This window comes from Rhipicephalus microplus, chromosome X (genome assembly GCF_043290135.1).
Source record: "Rhipicephalus microplus isolate Deutch F79 chromosome X, USDA_Rmic, whole genome shotgun sequence".
In the NCBI taxonomy this organism is placed as follows: domain Eukaryota; kingdom Metazoa; phylum Arthropoda; class Arachnida; order Ixodida; family Ixodidae; genus Rhipicephalus; species Rhipicephalus microplus.
Window position 1 is genome coordinate 503,392,597 of NC_134710.1, and position 21,353 is coordinate 503,413,949.

A 21,353-nucleotide genomic window follows, 5' to 3' on the forward strand; every position below is an offset into this window, starting at 1 on the left:
GAATCTTCATTAGAGTCTTGAAATCAGACGATCATTTCTTCTTTTATCTTTTGCCAAGACTCGTCGTCGAATATATGGGTGAGGTAAAATTTAAATGCCTCACCGGTGACGTAGTCGCTGAAGTTCGTAACCATCTCCCGTTCCGACCAAGATGCAGTGGTAGCGTGGAGTTCGAACAGGTTGAACCAGTCCTGTACGTGTCCGTCGTCCGCTGATCCGGTGTACTGGGGGATGTTGAGGTCAGCCGATGGTTCTGTCATGGTGCTGGTCGTTGTCCTCCTAGGCGATGATTCGGTAGTCGATGTACGGTCAGGGCGTCTTCTGGGGAACAGCGTCGATGATGAGTGACTTATGAAGGGGCAGGCAGGTCTCCATCCTGTCGACTCGTGTGACGCTATGATGGATGGGTGACGTGGCCTGGCGCATACCCCATGTTTATTCCATTCTGCTTCTTCCTCCTCTACTTCTACCAACCATCACTTCATACGTCATATATATATATATATATATATATATATATATATATATATATATATATATATATATAATAAGGGAAAGAAGTGTATACCTAAGGGCTCGTTTTCCGTGTTTTTAACACAATAATAATGAGATATAACAGACAGTAATGCCAAGGAATGTACAGGGGAAGTTATTAACATTAATGGAATGTAAATAAGAAGAAAGAAAAGTGGATGAAAAAATTACCAACTGTAAGCAGGAATCGAACATATATATATATATATTTCACATTATTACCTTAAAGACCTCGGTGAGGGGGTATTACATAAGGGGTGGGTTAACAAATGGAGGCTACAGAGAGTGATCTTCTGACAAACATTATGTATTTATGTTTTGTGCAACATATATATATATATATATATATAGTGTTACCAGAAGGAGACCAACTCGGAGGGGTAGTCAGAGATGTTTTTACAGCCAGTTAAGCAAGCAGCGCCAGCCACACAGATTAGCTCGCGCCAGTCTATATGCTTTGTTTGTCTTCTTCAACTCCATGAACTGGCACGTAGCATGACCCCCGGCGGCGGAGGCACCTTCCCGGTGCTTTAAAGGTAATTATCTGACGCATTATTGTAGGGCTTGATTCGTGAGACGTGTACAATATCACTGGACCACACAGCAGGTGATGATGGATAGATGGGGCTGATCTCGTAGGGGACAGGTGTTACTTGACGCAATATACGGTAGGGTCCCGTGTAAAGAGACAGAAGTTTTCTGTTAGGCCTAGCCGACGATGAGGAGACCAGAATAAAACGAGGGTACCGGGAGCGAAATGTACATCTCTATGTTCCGCATCGTACCGACGGCATTGATTGGTTTGCGTCGCCATCAGCCGAGCGCGAGGGAGCTGACGGGCATGATCGGCTCGCGCAATCGCGTCGCGGACATACTCGCTGGTAAACGAGGTGTGAGCTGAGATGACTGTGTTTAGTGGTAAAGTCGGCTCTCTTCCGTACAATAAGTAGAACGGGAAAAAGCCCGCTGTGTCATGACGGGAGGAATTATACGCGAAAGTTGCGTAGGGTAAGGCAAGGTCCCAGTCTCGGTGATCCGGTGACACGTACATAGCGAGCATATTTGTTAGAGTGTGGTTAAATTGTTCCGTAAGGCCGTTTGTTTGAAGGTGATAAGCGTTTGTAAGTGTGTGTTGCGGGGAACAAGAACACAGAATGTCGGCGATGACTTGAGATAGAAATGTACGGCCACAATCTGTGAGAAGCCGTCTCGGAGTTCAACACTGTCGAGATTTGGGCTTGTTGGTGCATTGTGACGACAGAAAATAGCTCAAAGAAACGGGGACACAAGACGAGGACACACGGCACAGGCGCTAACTTCCAACATAATGTTTAATACCACCGCACACTCGCCTATGTCACCAAGAAAAATAACATCACATGACATGAATGATGCGCACAAAAAATTAATTTCTTAGAAAATACAATTCTTTATCACTGAGCGTAACAGAGGGAGTACTGACGCACTTAGACCCCAGTCAAGCGATAGCCCCAGCCTCAATAATCTCTCTAGTAAGCTTGTCAAACATTCTCTTGATAACTGTGCATGCATTGAATATCGGCGCGCAGCCGCAGGATTTACAGTGTATGGCCAACCAACTTCCCTGGCCGTTTTTCACATTATTACAATGTTCTCTTAATCGATCATTCAGACAATTGCCCGTCTGTCCAATATACTCTTTACCACAAGAAAGCGGGATACGATAAACAACGCATATGACCGTTTCAGTCTGAATCAGTCAGACCGTTTGTTGAAAGCAGGTTATCATATGCACGTCCAAACTTCAGTTGCAGAAGGCTTGCTTCGTACGCTTCGCAACCCAGGATGTACAGCGAGTCGTGATTCCGAGAAACCAAAGCACCTAGTTGTCATACCATACTATCATAAGATATCGCACAACCTAAAGAAATTAGCTAAGTGCTCTGAAGTTAGGGTTGTCTTTTCGGCTCCCAAGAAGTTGGTCAGCCTGTGTGGCCTTCATGACCGTGACGGAAAACCCAAAGGTTCTAGTAAGAAGCATCGAACTGTTTATGTTCCCTGTATCATATGCGTTGTTTATCGTATCCCGCTTTCTTGTGGTAAAGAGTACATTGGACAGACGGGCCGTTGTCTTAAGGATCGATTAAGAGAACTGAAAGTGCCTGAAGGCGACTGAAGGTGAGGAAGAAAGAATTACCTCTGAAGGAGTAGACGCCAGTTCGCGTTACAAACCTGTGTGTTGTCACATTCCTGTTAAGCGTGTTTTGTCGTACCTGGACAATATTTCACTGTGTGTTTTGCAGAAAGATAAGGAAGGTGGCTTCGCAGTTTTTTCGCGTTCATGCTTCTTGGAAAAAGCTAATGATGCTACTTCTAGGGTATTCAATGTAAAAAAAGATGACGTATCGTTGAACAAAGTAAATGCACAGGCTATCCAATTGTGCAAAAACATGAACGTAGTTGGAACTCTGAAGAGTATTCAAAAAAGTAATATGAATAGCCTTGATGTATTTTTAATGCAAAAACTCATAAAGTTAACACTCCTTTTCGAGTAATAGTCGCGGAAATAGGTACTTGGCAGAAAGAACTCACTGCTTTTATGTCAGACAAACTTAATCTTCTCGAAGTGCAAGATCCGTTTGTAGTCAAGAGTTCCGATAGTATTTTAAGTTTCATGGAAGCTCATGAAAATGAAGGGCTAATAGCCTTCTCAATTGACGTGACGGACCTGTACTATTCCCTCCCCCATTCCACAAATGCTAAAATGTGTTGGTGTTGATGAATTTGGTGCTGTTATTTTTCTTGGTGATATAGGTGAGTGTGCGGTGGTAATAAACATTATGTTGGAAGTTAGCGCTTATCGTCTCGCAGAGACGAGAGCTACGAAAGTGTTTCGATATGTAGATGATTTTATGATTTTTCTTGACAACTCGGGGGAAAATTTCCAAAGGGAGAGTACTAGTGTGTTGCATGTGTTTCGTGATGGTCTTAAGCCCCTTGAAGTGAATGTAGAATGGCCTAGCGATGGACGAATAAGGTTTTTAGATTTAAGTGTTCAGTGTTCTGACAACCAGCTATGCTGGTGCTATGGTCCGCGTGCTGAGAAAGTTTTACTCCCATTTCATTCCGGTCATCCTAAACTAACCAAGCGAGCCATCGCGACGACTTTGCCTCAAAAACGCATTGAGCAAGTCATGTGCGCACCTTATAAAGCAGAGGTTCCATAATCAGATCACACGTTTGCAAAGATTGGGCTATCCGGATCATGTTTTAGTTTCAGTTGCGAAAAAAGAGTTGAAAAGGATTCGTGGAAGTTCAAGCCAATCTAATGTTCATGTCGATTCACCGGCAGAATCAAGACGCACGGCCATAATTCCATATGTTCACGAGCGGTCACATAACCTAAAGAAAGTGGCACTTCGGGACAATATTAGGGTGCTATTTTCAGTAGGTGATAAACTTGGGAAATTGTGTGTGCGGACGAATCCATCACGTGGAGAAAGGGTGTGGTGCACAAAAAGGCATACACACAAATTTCTGGAGTGCATTTCGTTCGTTATTTATTTTAGCCCCGCCGTGGTGGTCTAGTGATTAAGGTACTCGGCTGCTGACCTGCAGGTCGTGGTTTAGAATCCCGGCAGCGGCGGCTGCACTTCCGATGGAGGCGGAAATGTTGTAGGCCCGTGTGCTCAGATTTGGGTGCACGTTAAAGAACCCCAGGTGGTCGCAATTTCCGGAGCCCTCCACTACGGCGTCTTTTATAATCTTATGGTGGTTGTGGGACGTTGAGCCCCACATATCTATCTATCGTTATTTATCTTATTTTGTTCATATGTGGGAAAAAATATGTCAGCCAAAGCAGTAGGTGTATCAATGAGCGACTTAGAGAACACAATTACAAGGCGGATAAACTGCCACCAGAAAGTTTTTTCACTCCTCACATTCACGCGTGTGGGTGCCGGCCTTTGTTCCAGAGTACAATCATTGTTGGTCAGCATAAGGATGAGATGACTCGGTTGATCATAGAAGCCGAATTTATTGACGCTCTTGGAGATGTATGTATCAGCAAGCCTTCAATTGCTTTGTCACCCAAGGAACTGGGGTTCCTGCGTACGCAGTGATACGTGATTTTATCTGTGATATTTTTTTGTTGTCCTATTTACCGTTTTTTCTTGGAGACAGATGACAGTGTCGTGCATTTATTTGAATACACGTGCTTATCTGCTTGCTCGCCTGACGATTATAGCTTAAAAGCGGCTTGGAGGTCGAAAATTAACAGGTTGTTGCTAATAGCGCTCTGTCCTCTCAGTCTATTCTTTCCTGTGTCCATTTTTTCGCCTCGCGCTACATAAATTTCTTTCAAATGCATCACCAACAAGCCCACATCACTACTCTTGTCGACTACATTTTTCGTAGTAGTGATTGATTTATTGATTGATTGATTTGTGGGGTTTAACATCCGAAAACCACTATTTGATTATGAGAGACGCCGTAGTGGAGGGCTTCGGAAATTTTCACCACCTGGGGTTCTTTAACGTGCACCCAATGTAGTAGTGAGAAGAGCGATGAGAGTCGAGAGCGCAGAAGCCTCTTTAGAGCCCCACGAAAACGAGACGTCTGTCTTGAGGAGCTGCGTAAATGGCCTCGCTATGTGCGCAAAAGTTTTCACGAAGCGTCGGAAGTAGGAACATAGTTCGATAAATCCTCGTACGTCCTTCGCAGATTGTGGTACAGGAAAGTTTTTGACGGCGCTGATTTTTGCCGGGTCTGGTTGTACGCCGTTTGCGTCTACTAAGTGGCCAAGTACTGTGATTTGATGGCTTCCAAAGTGGCATTTGGACGAGTTGAGCTGCAGGCAAGCGTGACGGAAGATTCCTAAGATGGCTGAGAGGCGCTCCATATGAGTTTCAAATGTTGGTGAAAAGACGATGACGTCGTCCAAGTAGCACGAATAGGTGGAACATTTGAATCCTCCGAGCAGGAAGTCCATCATTCGTTCGAAGGTGGCTGGAGCGTTACAAAGGCCGAAAGGCATAATCTTGAATTGATATAGGCCATCGGGGGTGATGAGTGCCGTCTTTTCACGGTCTATTTCGTCTACCTCTATCTGCCAGTAGCCGGAACCAAGGTCTATAGAAGAAAAATAGTGGGACCCATAGAGGCAATCAAGCGCATCATCTACTCGTGGGAGAGGTTGCACGTCTTTTTTGGTAATTTTGTTGAGGTGTCGATCATCAACGCAGAAACGCCATGCACCGACCTTCTTGCAGACTAGCACTACAGGAGAAGCACAAGGACTGCAGAATGCCTCAATGATGTCCTTGGCGAGCATTTTGTCGACCTCAATTTGAATAATGTGACGCTCTGCTGCCGACACACGATAAAGACGCCTATGAATAGGTTGCTCAATACCAGTGTTTATGCGGTGGGTCATACCAGTAGCTTTACCCAACGGACGGCTGCTGAGGTCAAAAACGTCGATGTAGGACAGCAGAACCCTGTGGAGCTCATCGGTATCCTGCGGTGTTAAGTTGGAAGCGATCATCGACTTAATAGCGCTGTCGGAGCAAGTGACAGATTGATGTAGAGCGTGGGGGTCAAAAGGAGCGGCCGCCGTGAAAACGTTTACCGCATTGTCTTCTAAGGTGTAGAGCAATGCCAAAGAGATCCCTTGTGGCAGCACTTGAAGTGTCAACATAAAGTTGACAAATGGGAGACACGTAGAATTTCTTGCGACAGACAGAATGGTGTGCGGTAATGCAATGCCGTGGTTTATGAGGACATCGGTGATAGGGGTAAGAACAATGTCACCTTCGGGAACTGGTGGTATTGAGACGAGCTCTATGTAGGTCATTGTCTGTGGAAGGAGGCGCGCGTGTCCCATTGTGCAGAGGTGACTCGGCCGTTGTGCAAGAGGTTCTGTTGCGGGCAAGTGTAGATGAAGCGTACTGGTCGAACAGTCTATGAGGGCAGAATGCGCGGACAGGAAGTCGAGGCCTAAGATAATGTCGTGGGGGCACTTATCAAGGACGATGAAGAGAACAACTGTATGTCGATGCGCAAGGCTTACACGAGCGGAGCACATTCCAACGATGGATGTTATTCCACCATCCGCAACACGGACGAACTGAGTGGTCGCAGGTGTGATAACTTTCTTGAGCTTGCGGCGAAAATCACTCGTCATCACAGAAAGTTGCGGGCCGGTGTCGACAAAATCAGTGACATGTACGCCGTCTACTTTTACGTCTATGAGGTTTCGTTTGGTCGGTATCGTCAAGAAGGAATTTCGGTCAGTCCAAGCGATGCAGCGCCATCTCAGGGGGCTGCAACACTAAGTTTTCTGTCGGGGAAGCTCGTGGGAAGGAGAGGCAAAACGGTCAGCGGGGCTGTGGAAAATGAGACTGGCGACGTTGGGTGGATAGAGATCTGGAGTAGCGGTGTTCAGTAGCAGGTTTCTGGGCAAAATGGTCGTGACTGGTCTCATGGCGATAGGCAGGACGTGCCTAGAAGGGACGAGAGGAGGCTTTTGCGAGAGGACCCCAGCGACTTCTGCAATGGGGAGAAATGTGCCCGATTTGGTGACACGAGAAGCAGATCGGCTTGTCATCGTGTGTGCGGACGAACATCGCCATGCGGAAGGATTACGGATCGTTGAGGGAGAGCCGGTCGGGAAGGGACGTGCAGGCGTGTATTTGCGCTGGTAGTCGGTGCGGGGAGGCGGTGAGATAGAGTGAATTCCCAAGCTGGCGATTTCCTGCCGTACGACTGCTTGAATGAGGGGCAACGTAATTGGAGGAGAGGAGTCAGGCAACGTTGGTCCCGCACAGCACCGTGTCGCCCATGAGACAGACAGAAATTTGGTGCCTTTTACTCTTCTCTAGAATCACTCACCACATGCCTACGTTCGGAAGCGTTTGCGAAGCGCGCTCCTCCGTTGCAGCTGAAGCCATGATCGCGCATGCGCAGTACCGCTGCTCCCGTTGCGCGGAAGAACGAAAGATCTCGACGCTTTGATGTGGCACCCTCTACATTTGCATTTTCTCACTCTCACTCCTCAAATAATGAGTGCGATTTCGCGCCCCATGCCCAGCTTTTTAAGGAATTCCGGCGTGACTAAGCGGTGCTATTCGCCACATCATGATGCGTTTTAGTTGTTTGTGAGCTTGCGCGTTGTTTGCTGCTAGCACGTTGAAAGGTGAACGTCGCTATTGTGCACTTCGTCATTTGAGATGTTGCCATGCGTCTTCCGACTGTACCGCCGCTCCAAGAAAACAGTACAACTTTCTTTGGAAAAAGTGTTCCTTCGTCTCCATCAAACAAGCAGCTGCCGCGTCTCAAGTTCTTGGGTCCCAAGTACTGCCATGATGCTGCTAATTCCAGGCAAATTATCACTTATTCGTTCATGTATTTATTTCTTGGGAGCTCCGGTAGCTACTCCTCCCGCTCGAGGATACCGAGGCGCCCGAGGTTTGCAATGAGCTGCGTACAACGCATATAGTTACGTATTTGATTCCGATATTTCGCGCGTGTACTATTGTAAGGTAGGTAATATTTACCAAAGCAACAGCCGTTCAAGCACCATTGGGCTCAGTGGTTGAATACTGGGCTGGCAGCCAGCAGACCCGGGTTCGAGCCCCACTTTTTCATTGGTACTAGTTCTGTTTTCTTTAATTTCGTACGATGTGTATTTCCCGCCCATGCAAAAAAACAAGAAAAAAGACATGTTAATATTCTGAATGCCATTGTTCTGGGAGAAAAGAGTAACCGAACGAGTTCACCGCGCACCGTTGAACTTGATTCGCCGAGCTTGCGGCTTAACTTCACTCAGCTCCGGAACGCTTCTTCGTTCTGAACGTTTGACTGTGGACACAGCTTTTCACGGCATGCAAGTTTTTAACATAAATGTATTAATGAGACGAATACTTTCATTTGCTCAACAGCGCCAACTGTTTCGTAGAGAGACTTGAGTGTGTTATCAGCCTTGAGTGTTCTCGAAGTAGGAACTTTCTCGGGTGTGTTGTTTTGTTGCATCCACATATGCTGCACGATGTGAATAGTTCAAGTTCCTGCTGTTATTTATTAAAAAGTCTAAATGCTCCTACGTAATATTTGAGCGAGTAAGATGAATTAGTTTTAATAATCAGTTGTAAATGTCTGCGCAAGAAATTTTTGCGAGCAAAAGTAAAATGGCATGGATTAATATTTATTATGAACTCATATATTTTGAGTTATCCTGAGCTCAAAGTTACCAGGAGGTTTCTTTAGTGTGATGTTCCTAATGCTTTTCTGGAAAACGGATCGAGGAAAGTAGGTGAGGTTGTCAGCTCACCATACTATCTTGCTGGTATGAAGTTTCTGTGTTTGTTTTAATTTAAACAAAATTTATTGGCATAATAACTACGGATAGGGACACGTACGCCGTTGGTGAAAGGAAAAGTGTGTCATTGTGAGGTGAATGGCAGTTAGTCTTAACGCACACCTTGTCATCGCGGAAACTACGGGTGAAATTGGAATGAGAGAGCGAGGGGTTTAGGCATGTGTTCTGTGAAAATGAGAGATAGGTGAGCGTGGCTTTAGTCAGCCAGGCCGTGCGTACTGAACGAGGTGGTGGTTGTAGCTGCTAAATGAGTAGTAAGCGCAAGTCTTAAATGAATGTTTGCTTTGTGTACTCTCTCACTAAGCACGCATAGCTTGCGGTCGTCGCGAAACGTCGGTATTCTCGTTGAAGCAACAAGCAACACACATGTTCTTGATCGTCTGGGTCAGCATCGTGTTCGCAGTGATTACGAGTGTTGGTGAAATTAATTTTCACCTGTTTCTGTTTTACCTAACTGCGAATGTAGTTTATGAATTGTGTTAACTCAGAATTTACAAACAAATAAATACAACAATGTGTGATTCATATTTAGCCTCGCTTGTCTGGAGTAATTTTTTCTATTGTTTTCTGGCTCCCCTTATTTTGTGGGGTACACAAGATATTTTCAATCTCCCACCTAAATGAGAGTTATGGTGACCACATCAAAAATAATGTTTTTTCGCTTTCTAAAACCCAGCATCTAATAGTGGACAGTGTGGGCGATATGTTTAAAACAAGATGTTCTTCGTCGTGCTCACAAGAGGAATTTGTTGCAGTATACAAATGTTAAGCGAACCCAAATAGCGTAATTTAATGCAAAAATATCATTTTCATTTTGTCAATACAGGATGACATACCAGAAACCTCATGTATGGCTCTCAGTGGGAATTTCTCCGCGAGAGGCACATTTATTTTGACTTATGGTGGATCATTCGAAATGCTTCACTGTTAATTACGCAGGATGAACTTGCAGTGATGTCTGCATACTGACTTTTACTCTGCAATACGCCCACTAAACTTTCGGCACGCTTGTAATGCTTGAACAATTTTTGTGGTGTTTGAGAAAACAATGATGAGGTCTGTTGTCCCGAAATTTCTCAACATTCGTGGAAAAGCTACACGTTCCCGACTTACCACCTACTTGGTACTTCAAGTTTCCTAATTTAACTCCGCCTTGTATTTTTTGTTATTTAATACATTGTACCAGTGTAACAGTTCAATTTGTAAAGGCAGACTGACATATAGTGTGCGATTCTAATTCCTTTTTTGTGGCTTTCTGGTAGAAAACATTTATATGTTATCATCATAAATGTCCATGATTTCAGTCGAAAGAAACCTGTGTTGTGTTACACGTTCTTGGCATTTTCACTACGCAAATATGTGTATTTACTTACAGGAGATGTGAAAAAAAAATCACTCAATAAGTGGAGACGAATGGGGCAGCGCTGTTATTTGTGTATAATCAGTATGTTTGAAAAGCATTTTGTGTAAATGATCTCACGCGGTAAGCGATGCGAATTTTAAATGCAAATTAAGTTGCTGAATCTTGTATATAGCTGCACAAGACGTGCGCACTACTATCGGTACTATATGTTTTCGATGTAATCGTTTTGTCTACACATATATGTCAAGCACCCTCGCTGCAACGGCTCACTGAGCCTCCAGTGAATATACACGAGATGTTTACGCTAAATAATCATAAAAGACACTTTTTATTTATCTAGTCCGCCGCGTTGATATAGCACGTGGCCCACACCCCTCCAACATCCTCTCAGAAAGGCAGTAATGTATAAAAACACCCTATTACCCTAAGTTTTATTTTGCTGGACACCATTTGTCTAGAATATTTAGCTAACAGCTTTTCAGTAGGGTGTATTCAAAAACACCCAAACGATGTCCCTCTGGCGACAAGCCAGTTTGCACAATAATGGTATACAAATTTACTGCGTAATAGTTTTCTAAGAAAAAAATCTTTATTGCTTAAAAAACACTTTCTACATGGTTTAAGCCATATCACGTGTTTATAGCTTTTCTTTTTGTCCTGTGTTTTCTGCGCACTGTTTTATGAAAAACGATGAAATACCTACATGCCCAAACCTTTTCCTATGAAGGTGCATATCAAGTATACCCCGTAAATGCTCAAAACCGCCAATAATCTTGAAAAAAAATTTTGTGGGTACATATGAATGTAACAGGTAGTTATTGACGCGTTCCATATTGCAAAAAAAGTTTTATGTCGCCTGTAGAGTGCTTCAAACTTTGGGCAATCCAGAAAAGCTGTATCGCGATAAATATGTATTGTATGTTGCACATCAGTGCCACATATGTGACACTGAGAAAAAAGACGACGACATTGGTGTGTCGCGCTCTACGCCTCCTGTCTTCTGTGCTGCAGCTGACTTGCTTGCCATGGTCAGTGTCTTGCAGAAACACCTCTGAAGAACACGCTTGTTACATTTAGGGGAGTGCTGCTGGGTCGTTCCCCTTCTCGTCCTGGAGCTCTACAACCGGAATCTATCGCCTGCCCCCAAAATGGCCGAGGACGCCACTCCTTCCCAAGTACCACGTACGCCCACGTCTGTCATGTGTGCTGAGATGCTTCGTAAATATTACCCTCCAATGTTCAGCAGCCCTGACAAACTTGACGTCGAAGACTGGCTAGTAGAGATTGAGCGTGTTAGCGGTCCCAACAAATGGGATGAGCCTACTAAGTTGACGCGCGTCAGCGTTTGCCTCACCGTTGTGGCCAAGCTATGGTACTACAAGCATAAGGCGAGTTCACTACCTGGTTGCCATTCAAGCAGATCATCCCTCCATTCTTCGCTAGGCCTGTCTTGCGCAAGCTTCGCACCCAACATCGCCTCTGTGGCAGAGCCTAAAGGATCGGTGAGACTTTTACGAAATATATGGAGGACGTCATTGACCTCTGTGAGCTGTTGAATGCATCTATAGTGGTGTCGGACAAAATAAGGGACTCACTGAAAGGCATAGATGACGATGCATTTCATATGCTAGTAGCCAAGTGTCCTCAGACAGTACTGCAAGTCACTGAACTGTGCCAAAGCTTTGACGAGTTGCGCAAATAGCACCTTTCTACTTTTCGCGCCAGAATTCCAACAATGCAACTCTTATTTTTGGAAACTCGGAGCACTAGCGCTGAATATTCCACTTTCCTGTTGCAAATTAAGCACACATTTGCGCGGAAGTGGCTCGCCATATTTCTATTGTCCCATCTGTAACCGAGAGTTCCACGGCACTGGATCACTCGCTCCATCGTGTCATTGAGGCTAAAGTTGCTGAGGCGCTTCCACCTCCTGTACCACCAACGCAGCTTGCGCTGCCTTTCACCTATGCTGAGGCCATTACCCGTTCCCATTCTCAATCGACGCTAGCACCATCCCTTCCAGTCAACAACTTCTACTCGCTGCCACGCCTCGTTTACACAGTACACGCAGTTCCTGCACAGCACCTCTCGCCTCCCGGACCACCTCACAACACTTGACGCGCTGAAGACAACAGGTCCATCTGCTGCTTTTGTGGTATTCTTGACCATGTTGCATGTCACTGTCGTCGTCACCGTAGTCTTTAGGCCGATGATGACTTCCCCAACCTTGGCTACATGCCACAGCAGTCAGGACTCCCTGTTTCTGCCGAAACATCGGGCGCTTATTCGCGCCGTGCCAGTTTCCCCTCACGTCGATGTCTTCCTCCCCGGCGTCGAAACATTTTCTCCTATGCTCCGCCGTTCCAACCCCACGCAAGAGCAAAACTAAGAGCCTCAGTTTCTGAAGCACAAACTGCGCCCACGTTTGAAAATTTCGAGGCCTCACCTTTCGCCTCCGAACAAAATCGCTGTTATTATTGACGGTTCCGCGACGAATGCTCTTCTCGACACAGGAGCTGCCGTTTCTGTTTTAAGTGAGCTTTTGTTATGGGCAGTAACAGCGCACAAACTCAAGGGACGAAGAGAACAGACACAAACAAGCGCTGACTCTCAACTGAAGAATTTAGTAAAACATACAAATTATCTGGACACACCTGATGTGTTCAGATAATTTGTACATTTCAATCTTCTTCACATACATAAACATTGTTCCAAGGCTAATAAACTGTTGTGGAGATTGTGACGTAACCTCTGTTGTGCCTCTCCCGAAATTAAAATTTAGCTTATGAAACCTTTCCAAGGCTCATAATCAAATATGCCAAAATTAATCTGAGAATCCTATACCGAAACTGGCTGTTCAACACTCGAGAAAATAGAGCGTCTCAGTTCAGGGTTTCTATTAATACCACCGTTTTCTTCACCTCCCGAGTTAAGAAACTTGCTGAGCTTTCACCACATCAAAAACGAACTTACTTTTTGAGGCTGAAATTCTGTTTTTTTAATAATTCATATTCATATTGAAGTAAGCTACAAGTACACGAGATCAATATACGAGAAACATGAAGACACAGACACACTATGTACACACTACCTCGCAAAGCTCATGACGATTGCTTCAGGTATTTCTTTCCGATGGTGATTCAACAGCGGGATTAGTTGCCATATCAAACTTGTGGGGTTTCGATATGGTGAGCGAACACTACGCTCTTGGAACAGGGACACAGCGGAAACGGTCGAAATGAACCCAGAACAACAACACATTTCATTTAACTGCTTTTAGAACGACGATATCGTCCGCCATAACATCAATCGTGTTCAACACGCTAAGACATCTTTACACAATAATAAACAATACTCAACAACATGACAATCAAGGTGGTGTCGCTAACGCCTGCTTCACCACGTGGGCCCACCGCAGACGGCCCGCGGTGCCGTCCACGGCAGACCCACCGCCGGAGAACCGTCCACGCTACCGTCCCACGCCACAAGAGACCAGCTAATTTCTTCCACGCCACCACCAAGGCTTCCCGCCAGGTGTCAATGCCGGCGCTAACATTTTCTAACCAAGATGATGATGATCCCGATAAATGCTCACGAGCACAACGCCACCTACCACTCGTTAGTGGTTACTCGAATTGCGGCTTCTGCGCGAGACACCTGGGCCACGCGGCGCAAACAACTTTACAAAGGATGTCAGCACCCTCACATTTTTCAACCTTAATTAAATTCCTATCGTGAAAAAACATGAAAAAAATCAGGTACACAAGCTCTAACAAAAGATGACACCACATGTCCCTAAAGAATGTCCGTACACTACGACACCACCACCAGTCGACGCTGGTGCACTGTCCGGCTCGACTACTTCCCCTCAGTACCAGTCCTCGCAACAGCATTGTTGCCGTTGGTGCGACGGACTTCCACTCGCGCCGACACGTCTTCCGGTTGCGAGCAGCACTCACTAGGGCACCGGACTGCAGGCAGTTGCGCAGGTCCCAAGTATCTCCATCACCCAACCTCAAGAACGCATTCTTGGCCAGTGGCGCTGACAATGTACAGAAGACAGCCAGTCGCGGGCGACATAACTCCCGCTGCGTACATGCGAAACACTCGAAAGAAAAATGAAGTGGGGAAAATGGAAGGCAGCTTCAAGCTCCTCGCCCACGTAGTACGATGGTCACTACTGCTAGCTAATACATCGGCGGTGGCCATGACACCCAACAAAATAAAACAAAAATTACTTTTCTTAACCCGTGCATCGCAATATAAAAAATTGGCCCCGTATCTGCAATTTCTCTGCAAATGTCGTCGCTAGACGATAGTCTTGCGTGTGGAGACAGTGAACAAAACAATTATTTGATGTCCTGCTCAAGAAAATCGGAAAATGATATTCTGGAGTCGCTGCGTTAGAGTGCCTCGAGCGTGCAGCGGAGGCAAACGAGCGCATCAAGTCACGTTACACGTGAGACATGACCGCCATCTGGCAGTTTTTTTTTTCAAACACAAAGCGCGTGTCTGAGACGGGTACGCGCCTCCGCCTCAGAGGTGAGAAGGTGTAGAACGCAAGGCGACGGGTAAGCGCCACCATCGTCTCCTTTTACAAAGCGTTGTAAACACTCGCCTTTCCGTGCAAGAGTTGGATGGTCAGCGCAGCGTGATAAGCGCTACGGTCCCTAAATTTACTTGTGTATGCTTTTTCTAGTGAAAGGCGCACATGCAGAATATATTTGTGTTGTTATGGTGCCCCAGACACGTGCAATTACTGCTTTTTAATCGACAATTGCACAAGTATCAACGCTGAATCTTGAGCAACACAGGTGGGCGCTGCGGATGGTGTCGGCCGTTTCAAATACCCGATGCTGTTAAAAGTGAACAAACAGACAAGTGTACAGACAAACAGACAGACAAAAAATTTTGCGTCGAAAGTCTCCAATAAAGACAATCGTCTTTAAAAAAACCGCGAGAAGCAGAGTGGAACACCTCAACGCCACAATGCACCTAGTTGTGCCAGGTGCGACAAGCGGCTGCGCAAGGCCTTAAGCCTAATGAGTCGCTTGACAACAACCGGCATTCACTCAGCACCCAGCCTAGGCGAAGAAGGGGCAACCGCAAGGAGACATCCACTCTGTAAGGTGGCCCTATCGGTCGCCGCACACAGCAGATTATCGAGCGATCAGAGTCACCGTCTCGAATAACGTCATGACTCCCTGGCTTCGATCCGCAATACCAGCGGGGAAGGACGCCGACTCCCTGAGCCCAAAGAGAGAGGAAAAGCTATTTACTGAAACTCGGACCACCTAGAAGGCTTCCGTACTCACTCGCTTCAGGCTTGGCCTACAACCCACGTGCTCTAAGCATTGCTCACCCCAGGATGCAGACCGCATCACTCTACTCCCAACTGAACTATGTTCTTAAAAACGAATCACCACAAAAAACCTCTTGCGAGCAGAAAAAATACCAACTCAATGTGCCGACAAGTTTAAACACGTCAAAAAAAAAAAACGATCTCCTCGCTCTCAACAAAGCACACCGCTGACGCCAGCAAAGAAGTCCCTCTAGGCCTACTCTACCCCGGCTATACCAATACCTCGTACCGAACTGCAAAAACTGTTGCCCGATGGCCTAAGCTCCACGTTGGGCAGCCAGTGTGGTGTTTCGATATGGCGAGCGAGCACCACGCTCTTGAAACACAGACACAGCAGACACAGTCAGCACGAACCCGAAACAACAACACACATTTATTTACCTGCTTATAGAATGATGATATCGCCAGTAGCATAATTTTACCAGCAATCGTAATCACCACGTTAAGATATCCCTACACAAAAATAAACAACAGTCAACAACATGAAAAAAAAGGTGGTGTCGCTAACGCCTGACTCACGACGTGGACCCCTCCGCAGATGGGGTGCCGTCCACGGCAGACCCACCGCTAGAGGCAACCTTCCGCGCTGCCGCCCCACGCCACAAGAAACCAGCTTATTTCTTGCATGCCGCCACCAAGACTTTTCACCAGGTGTCGCCGTCGGCGTTAGCGTTTTATAACTATGGTGATGATGGTGGTGATAAACGCTGACGAGCACAACGCCACCTACCACCCGGTAGTTGTTACCTAAAATGCGGCTTCTGCGCAGGACAAACGCACCACGCGGTGCAAACAACTTTACAAAGGGTGTGAGCACCCCACAAGTTGCGAAAACTAAATCCATTTCTAAGTCTTTAGAAGACATAAGCTCGATAGTGTTTTCTGAACCTATGCATTAAGATTTAGATGCCAAGTGTAAATGATGTGCCTGTTACTAAGCTGTAGTTTTTATGATGTGTTTTGGTATGTTGTGATATATGGTTCAGCAGTGACGCATTCTTTTCTTGTTGCACTAATGAGATTGCAATTATAATAACTGTATTAGTTGAATTGCGATTTTTGCCGTGAAACAATATGTGTTTCAGTAACAAAGATTTTTTTCGTGTTTGTCTTACATCCTTTTTTGTTTAAATATGATTTCTTTCCACTCTGGTTATAGCTCTCCAATAAAGGCTTTATTTATTTATTTATTTATTTATTTATTTATTTATATCAATACCCTGAGAGCCATAGGGCATAAGAGAGGGGAGTGGATTACATTTTTAACACAACCTAATAAAAAAGCGGGAAATTGGTGGTTATATGAATCAGTGAAAAAAACCAACAAGAAATAGTGCACATTATAAGAACAAAAACAGGTATTTAAGAACTACAAAGCTTAACAGGGCTAGTAATAAAAAAAGACAAGCAAACAATATAACACTCAACCACAAGCACGTGCCTATAAAAGAAAAAAATGCGTCGTTTCAACAGCATATGATGAAGAACGAAGTGCTCCTGAAAATGGAAATACTATATTCCTAAAAATTATCATGACAGGTTAGTTACAGCGGCCTTAAAATTAGAGTTATTAGTAATCTTGACTACAGACTGGGGAAGGTGATTCCAACTTGCTGACGTACGGGGATGAATAAAAAATTGAATTGCTTCACAAACTTGAAGGAAAACAAGGGAGACAGGAAAGAGCGCATGAATGAATTGTAAAAATGGTTGGTGTGGCATGTGGGAATGCCAACCTTGCGACGATGGTATCAGTATCAATAAATGAAATGAAATTGTCAGTCAGACATACATAGTTTCAAAACAGTGTTTTTAGGCAAGGAAAAAAAACCTTCCTATCCGAACAACCAAAATGAATCCGGAAGCTTGCCTTTGCATCGCTTTCACTGCACAGCACGCCACGGCGAGGTTTCGCGGGTGTTTTCAACAGCAAATGTTGCATGTCATACAACCCTTCGTGACTTGTTTTAGTAATACCGAAACATAAAACGTTAAAAAGGGTCATACAGCTAATTTTGTGGAATGGTGTGTCATCCCATGGGCCAATAAATGCCAGGTATGTATATTTCGGCGTTTATTGCCATGGGGTACAATTATCATGCAGTCGATATTGGGGTGTTATGTCTCGTTTCTGACTACTATTACTCATGGTCCTCATATTATTTAATGATATAACTAAAGTACAGTTTACCTTAGCTGTTTTATTATGTGTCAGGTATGTATACCGATGCGTGATCACTTACCACTGGTGTGCATGTTGAATTAATGTATCCTAGGTGTATACGTTGGAGATCATTCAGTATTGTGCCCATAAATGACGCTTAACTTCGCCACCAAACTAACCAACCAACCAACTTTGCTGAGTCTGTTCAACTTTACATTGTATGGCTGGTTTGAAGCAAGCTGCCCTACGTAGAAACGTCAATTGAAAGAACACGGCCACGCTGTATCGAACATGGGAGTCATTTGAGCATGGCTATGCATGAGGCTTAGCATACGCTTCAACAAATGGTCGCATTTATGGTGTTCTTGACTTCCTGCTCTTAAAGCCGCACATTTGGAGTTAAGCCTCGCAAAACGCTAAGAGGGTGTTACGTTGAAGCATGAATAAAAGTATGTATTACAGTTCCTTTCACTCATACTTTACGGAGTCAATCGCTGAAAAACCAAACGAAAAAACGCGTTCCGGTACATAACATATCGAAGACGGTTCCTTGAATATTTTTCTCAAATTCCAGGTTATGTCTTTATAGTCATCAGGATGTTTTGACATGCTGCTTGAATGTCGCTTGTCTGACATCTAAACGTGGCCTAACGTACATGAAACTTGCATCGGGCTCGCTGTTGCTGTCTGTGACGAACGCCGCTGCAGCCACTTTGCGCACTAGTTTCTGGTTTACTAAAGGTCTTGTGAAAACACAACGTAGTAAGCGTTGCGTTACGTGCACACGCGCACCTCATAGATACGTTACGTAGTGCACACGCACACTTTTTTTCCGCAGGCGTGGTGCGAACGTAGGCTCCTTACGTACGCACAAATAAAGGTGTTTAATAGTGACCCTTTATCTCTCTGAACAATTGCATATATAAAGAGGGGGTACACTAACACACTTACCTAGGCCAAGGCTCAAAGCCCGGGACGGTTCCCATAATACACGTGACTGTCTTTCTATCGCACACCCCAACGCTTTTGTTTCCTTAAAGACTGTATCACAGTTATTGCACGACCTACAGTATGCCGCAAAGTGTTGTCCACTATCTGAACAGGCGTTTATTCTAACATCTCAATGTTTGGCCTGCATAAACCATGCCATAGCTTATGAGAGCCCCATGGACTATCCCAGTCTTTCATGCTGCGTTTGTCGTAAGGGCCACACTTACCATTCCACTTGCAGGGCACACATGCGAGACCATTCGCACAGCGCTGAAGAAAGAAAACGTCCACGCCAAATATCTCCGCCACTTTTTTAGTACCATGCGAACGACTGTGGTTGTATGGCTAATACACAAATCCTCGCCTTGCTATTCCTCTTTCATTGTCATCGCGAGAGTCAGCACTCTACATTTAAATAGTCTTCACGAATGACTCGGGTATGGCCTTTAGTAGAGCCTCCAGAATAAAAGTGTCTCAGACTTTGTAATGGCAGGACATAAGTAAGCACGGCCTTAAACAAGACTTCGCGATGCCCTTCTTAACGAGATCTTAGTAGCAGGAAGCATACTCTAACTGAGCCTTCTTAGAGAGTGGCTGGTAAGCCTTTCGCATGTGGTCAACATCCTTGAAAAGAAGTTGATATCCTTCAAGACTGTGGTTGCTGGGCTACTATCTATGGTCTGAGAAGGCTCGTATGCTACCATACGTGCCTGGTGCGCTCTGAATGGGCACACAAGAACTACGCTTTACAAACCCACCTCGCAACCCGTGGGTCATAGCCTAAAAATTCAGCATTGACATGCACTTGCGGACTGCTTCGCATGAGTGCATGGGCTCTGCCGATTTTCGATCTCTTCCTGCAGCTCTTGCGAATCGCAGTTTATTGATGTGGAGAAAAAATGACGCTGCGTGCAAACTCATGAGTGGCACGAACCGAGTAGGAGTGGAAGATACTCGTTGTAGGTGATGTGTTGGAATTCAGCGGCCACTATTCGCCGGGCCTCCTGATACAAGATCTCGTCCTTCCAGCCAGGGTTGAGTCGCTTCAGCTCGCCAGCGACTCGGTTGTGCTCCCGCATCCACAGGGTGTGCATCGCCGTCAGGCCCACTTGCTCGTTGACACGTGCGTCTCCTGCAACCAAGGCATTCAGCCGCGTGCTTAAATCGTTCTTTTATTTTTTTTATTTGATATATTGTCTCCCATGCTAGCAAACAAAAAAATTAAGGGACCCTCAAGCTCCACCTTTAATAGTTGATCGCAATGTCAATGTCACGTTCCTATATGCACATGTGACTGCATTCTGTGTAGTGGGCTGCACGCAAAAAAGGCGGCACTTGCGAGCAGAGCAAGTTTTCTCTGTGTTTTCTAGCAGAAACGCGGGTGAGTTGCAGAACACTTGCGTGCCACGGATACAGCCCGGGTTCTATCCTAACTCGCACCCAGAATTTTTTATTCTTAGTGCGTACTTTTAGTGGATGAAACTGGTGTGAACTTTCTATACATCCACTGCGCGGCCTTAACGAAATAGGTGCAGTAGCCTGCGTCCCTTTTGTACTGGGTGACCAGCTTAAAACATCGAAGCCTTAAGGTAGACATGTTGTGACAGCTGCTGACAATGAGTGCTTGTATTTATTATTATTAGTACTATACTGCAATATTTCATGTTGTGTTGTTAAGCATGTATACAGCGGGTGTGTGTGTGTAAAGTATGAAAGATACTCGCACTGCCCTTCAAGCCGAGGAAGTTCTTTTCACTTTATTCAAAAGCAAAAACGTGGCCGTGTGGTAGAATATCTGCTTAGCATTCCAACTATTCAGGTTTTATACCCACTCGGACCCGAACGACTCAGCTTTGGTCCCCGCTGTTACCGAGTAAGATGATGATTTTTCTCTTACAACCAACAACGTCGACGACGTAATTTCTACAAAACGAGCTCTTTAACGCCATCGCGGTAATACGCGCTGTTCGAAGAAGTGAAAACAACACCGTATTAACCTGATGAGCGTATTTTGGGACGGAGCTTTCTTTTGCTATAAGCATGGATGATGTTGAAAATAGAGTGCAAGCACAGATTCAATTTTAATTTTACTATTCTGGTCACTTCTACTGGTCTTAAATGCGTCCTGCTATTATTAGCACAAGTATTGGTAAAACGGCACCACAAACCTCAGCCACCATTACCTGTATGCATAATGAGGTTCACGTTGGAGTGCTATGTGATCTAGCCCGGCTGTACGCATTCATTATGTCATTGGAATTGTACTGACTGAAGCCATAATATCCTAACAGCTTGCCATAATCACACGACCCATATCTGTTTCCGAAAATTGAAGGCGGAAAAGCTTGATTTGTTTGTAGCTCCATGCGTAATCATGCACACCCCTGATACGTTTCGCTTTGCAAAGTACGCGCCCGTGCTAGATTGTCCCAAAGTGCGACAGCTCTATTTCAGAGAACTTGCCTATTGCACTGTTACAGCCAATCGAGGTATGCGAAACTGCAACCACAAAGTAGGCATAATAATTAACCGCTAACTGAAAAGCTCCACTCTATTTTATTTCCAGGAGCGTGCAGGTAATGTG

The 21,353-nt window shown here is 45.1% G+C and overlaps 1 protein-coding gene across 3 annotated transcripts in view; it reads right to left on the minus strand.

The window, feature by feature from the left end:
- The window catches only part of LOC119160735 (chorion peroxidase), a 1,158,638-nt gene that overhangs the window by 445,706 nt on the left and 691,579 nt on the right, over positions 1-21,353 (minus strand). For all 3 annotated transcript variants that reach the window (XM_075881050.1, XM_037412942.2, XM_037412943.2), the window contains one exon: positions 19,704-19,901. In XM_075881050.1, coding sequence (XP_075737165.1) covers positions 19,704-19,901 — 198 coding nt within the window. The remainder of the gene's footprint in view (positions 1-19,703; positions 19,902-21,353) is intronic.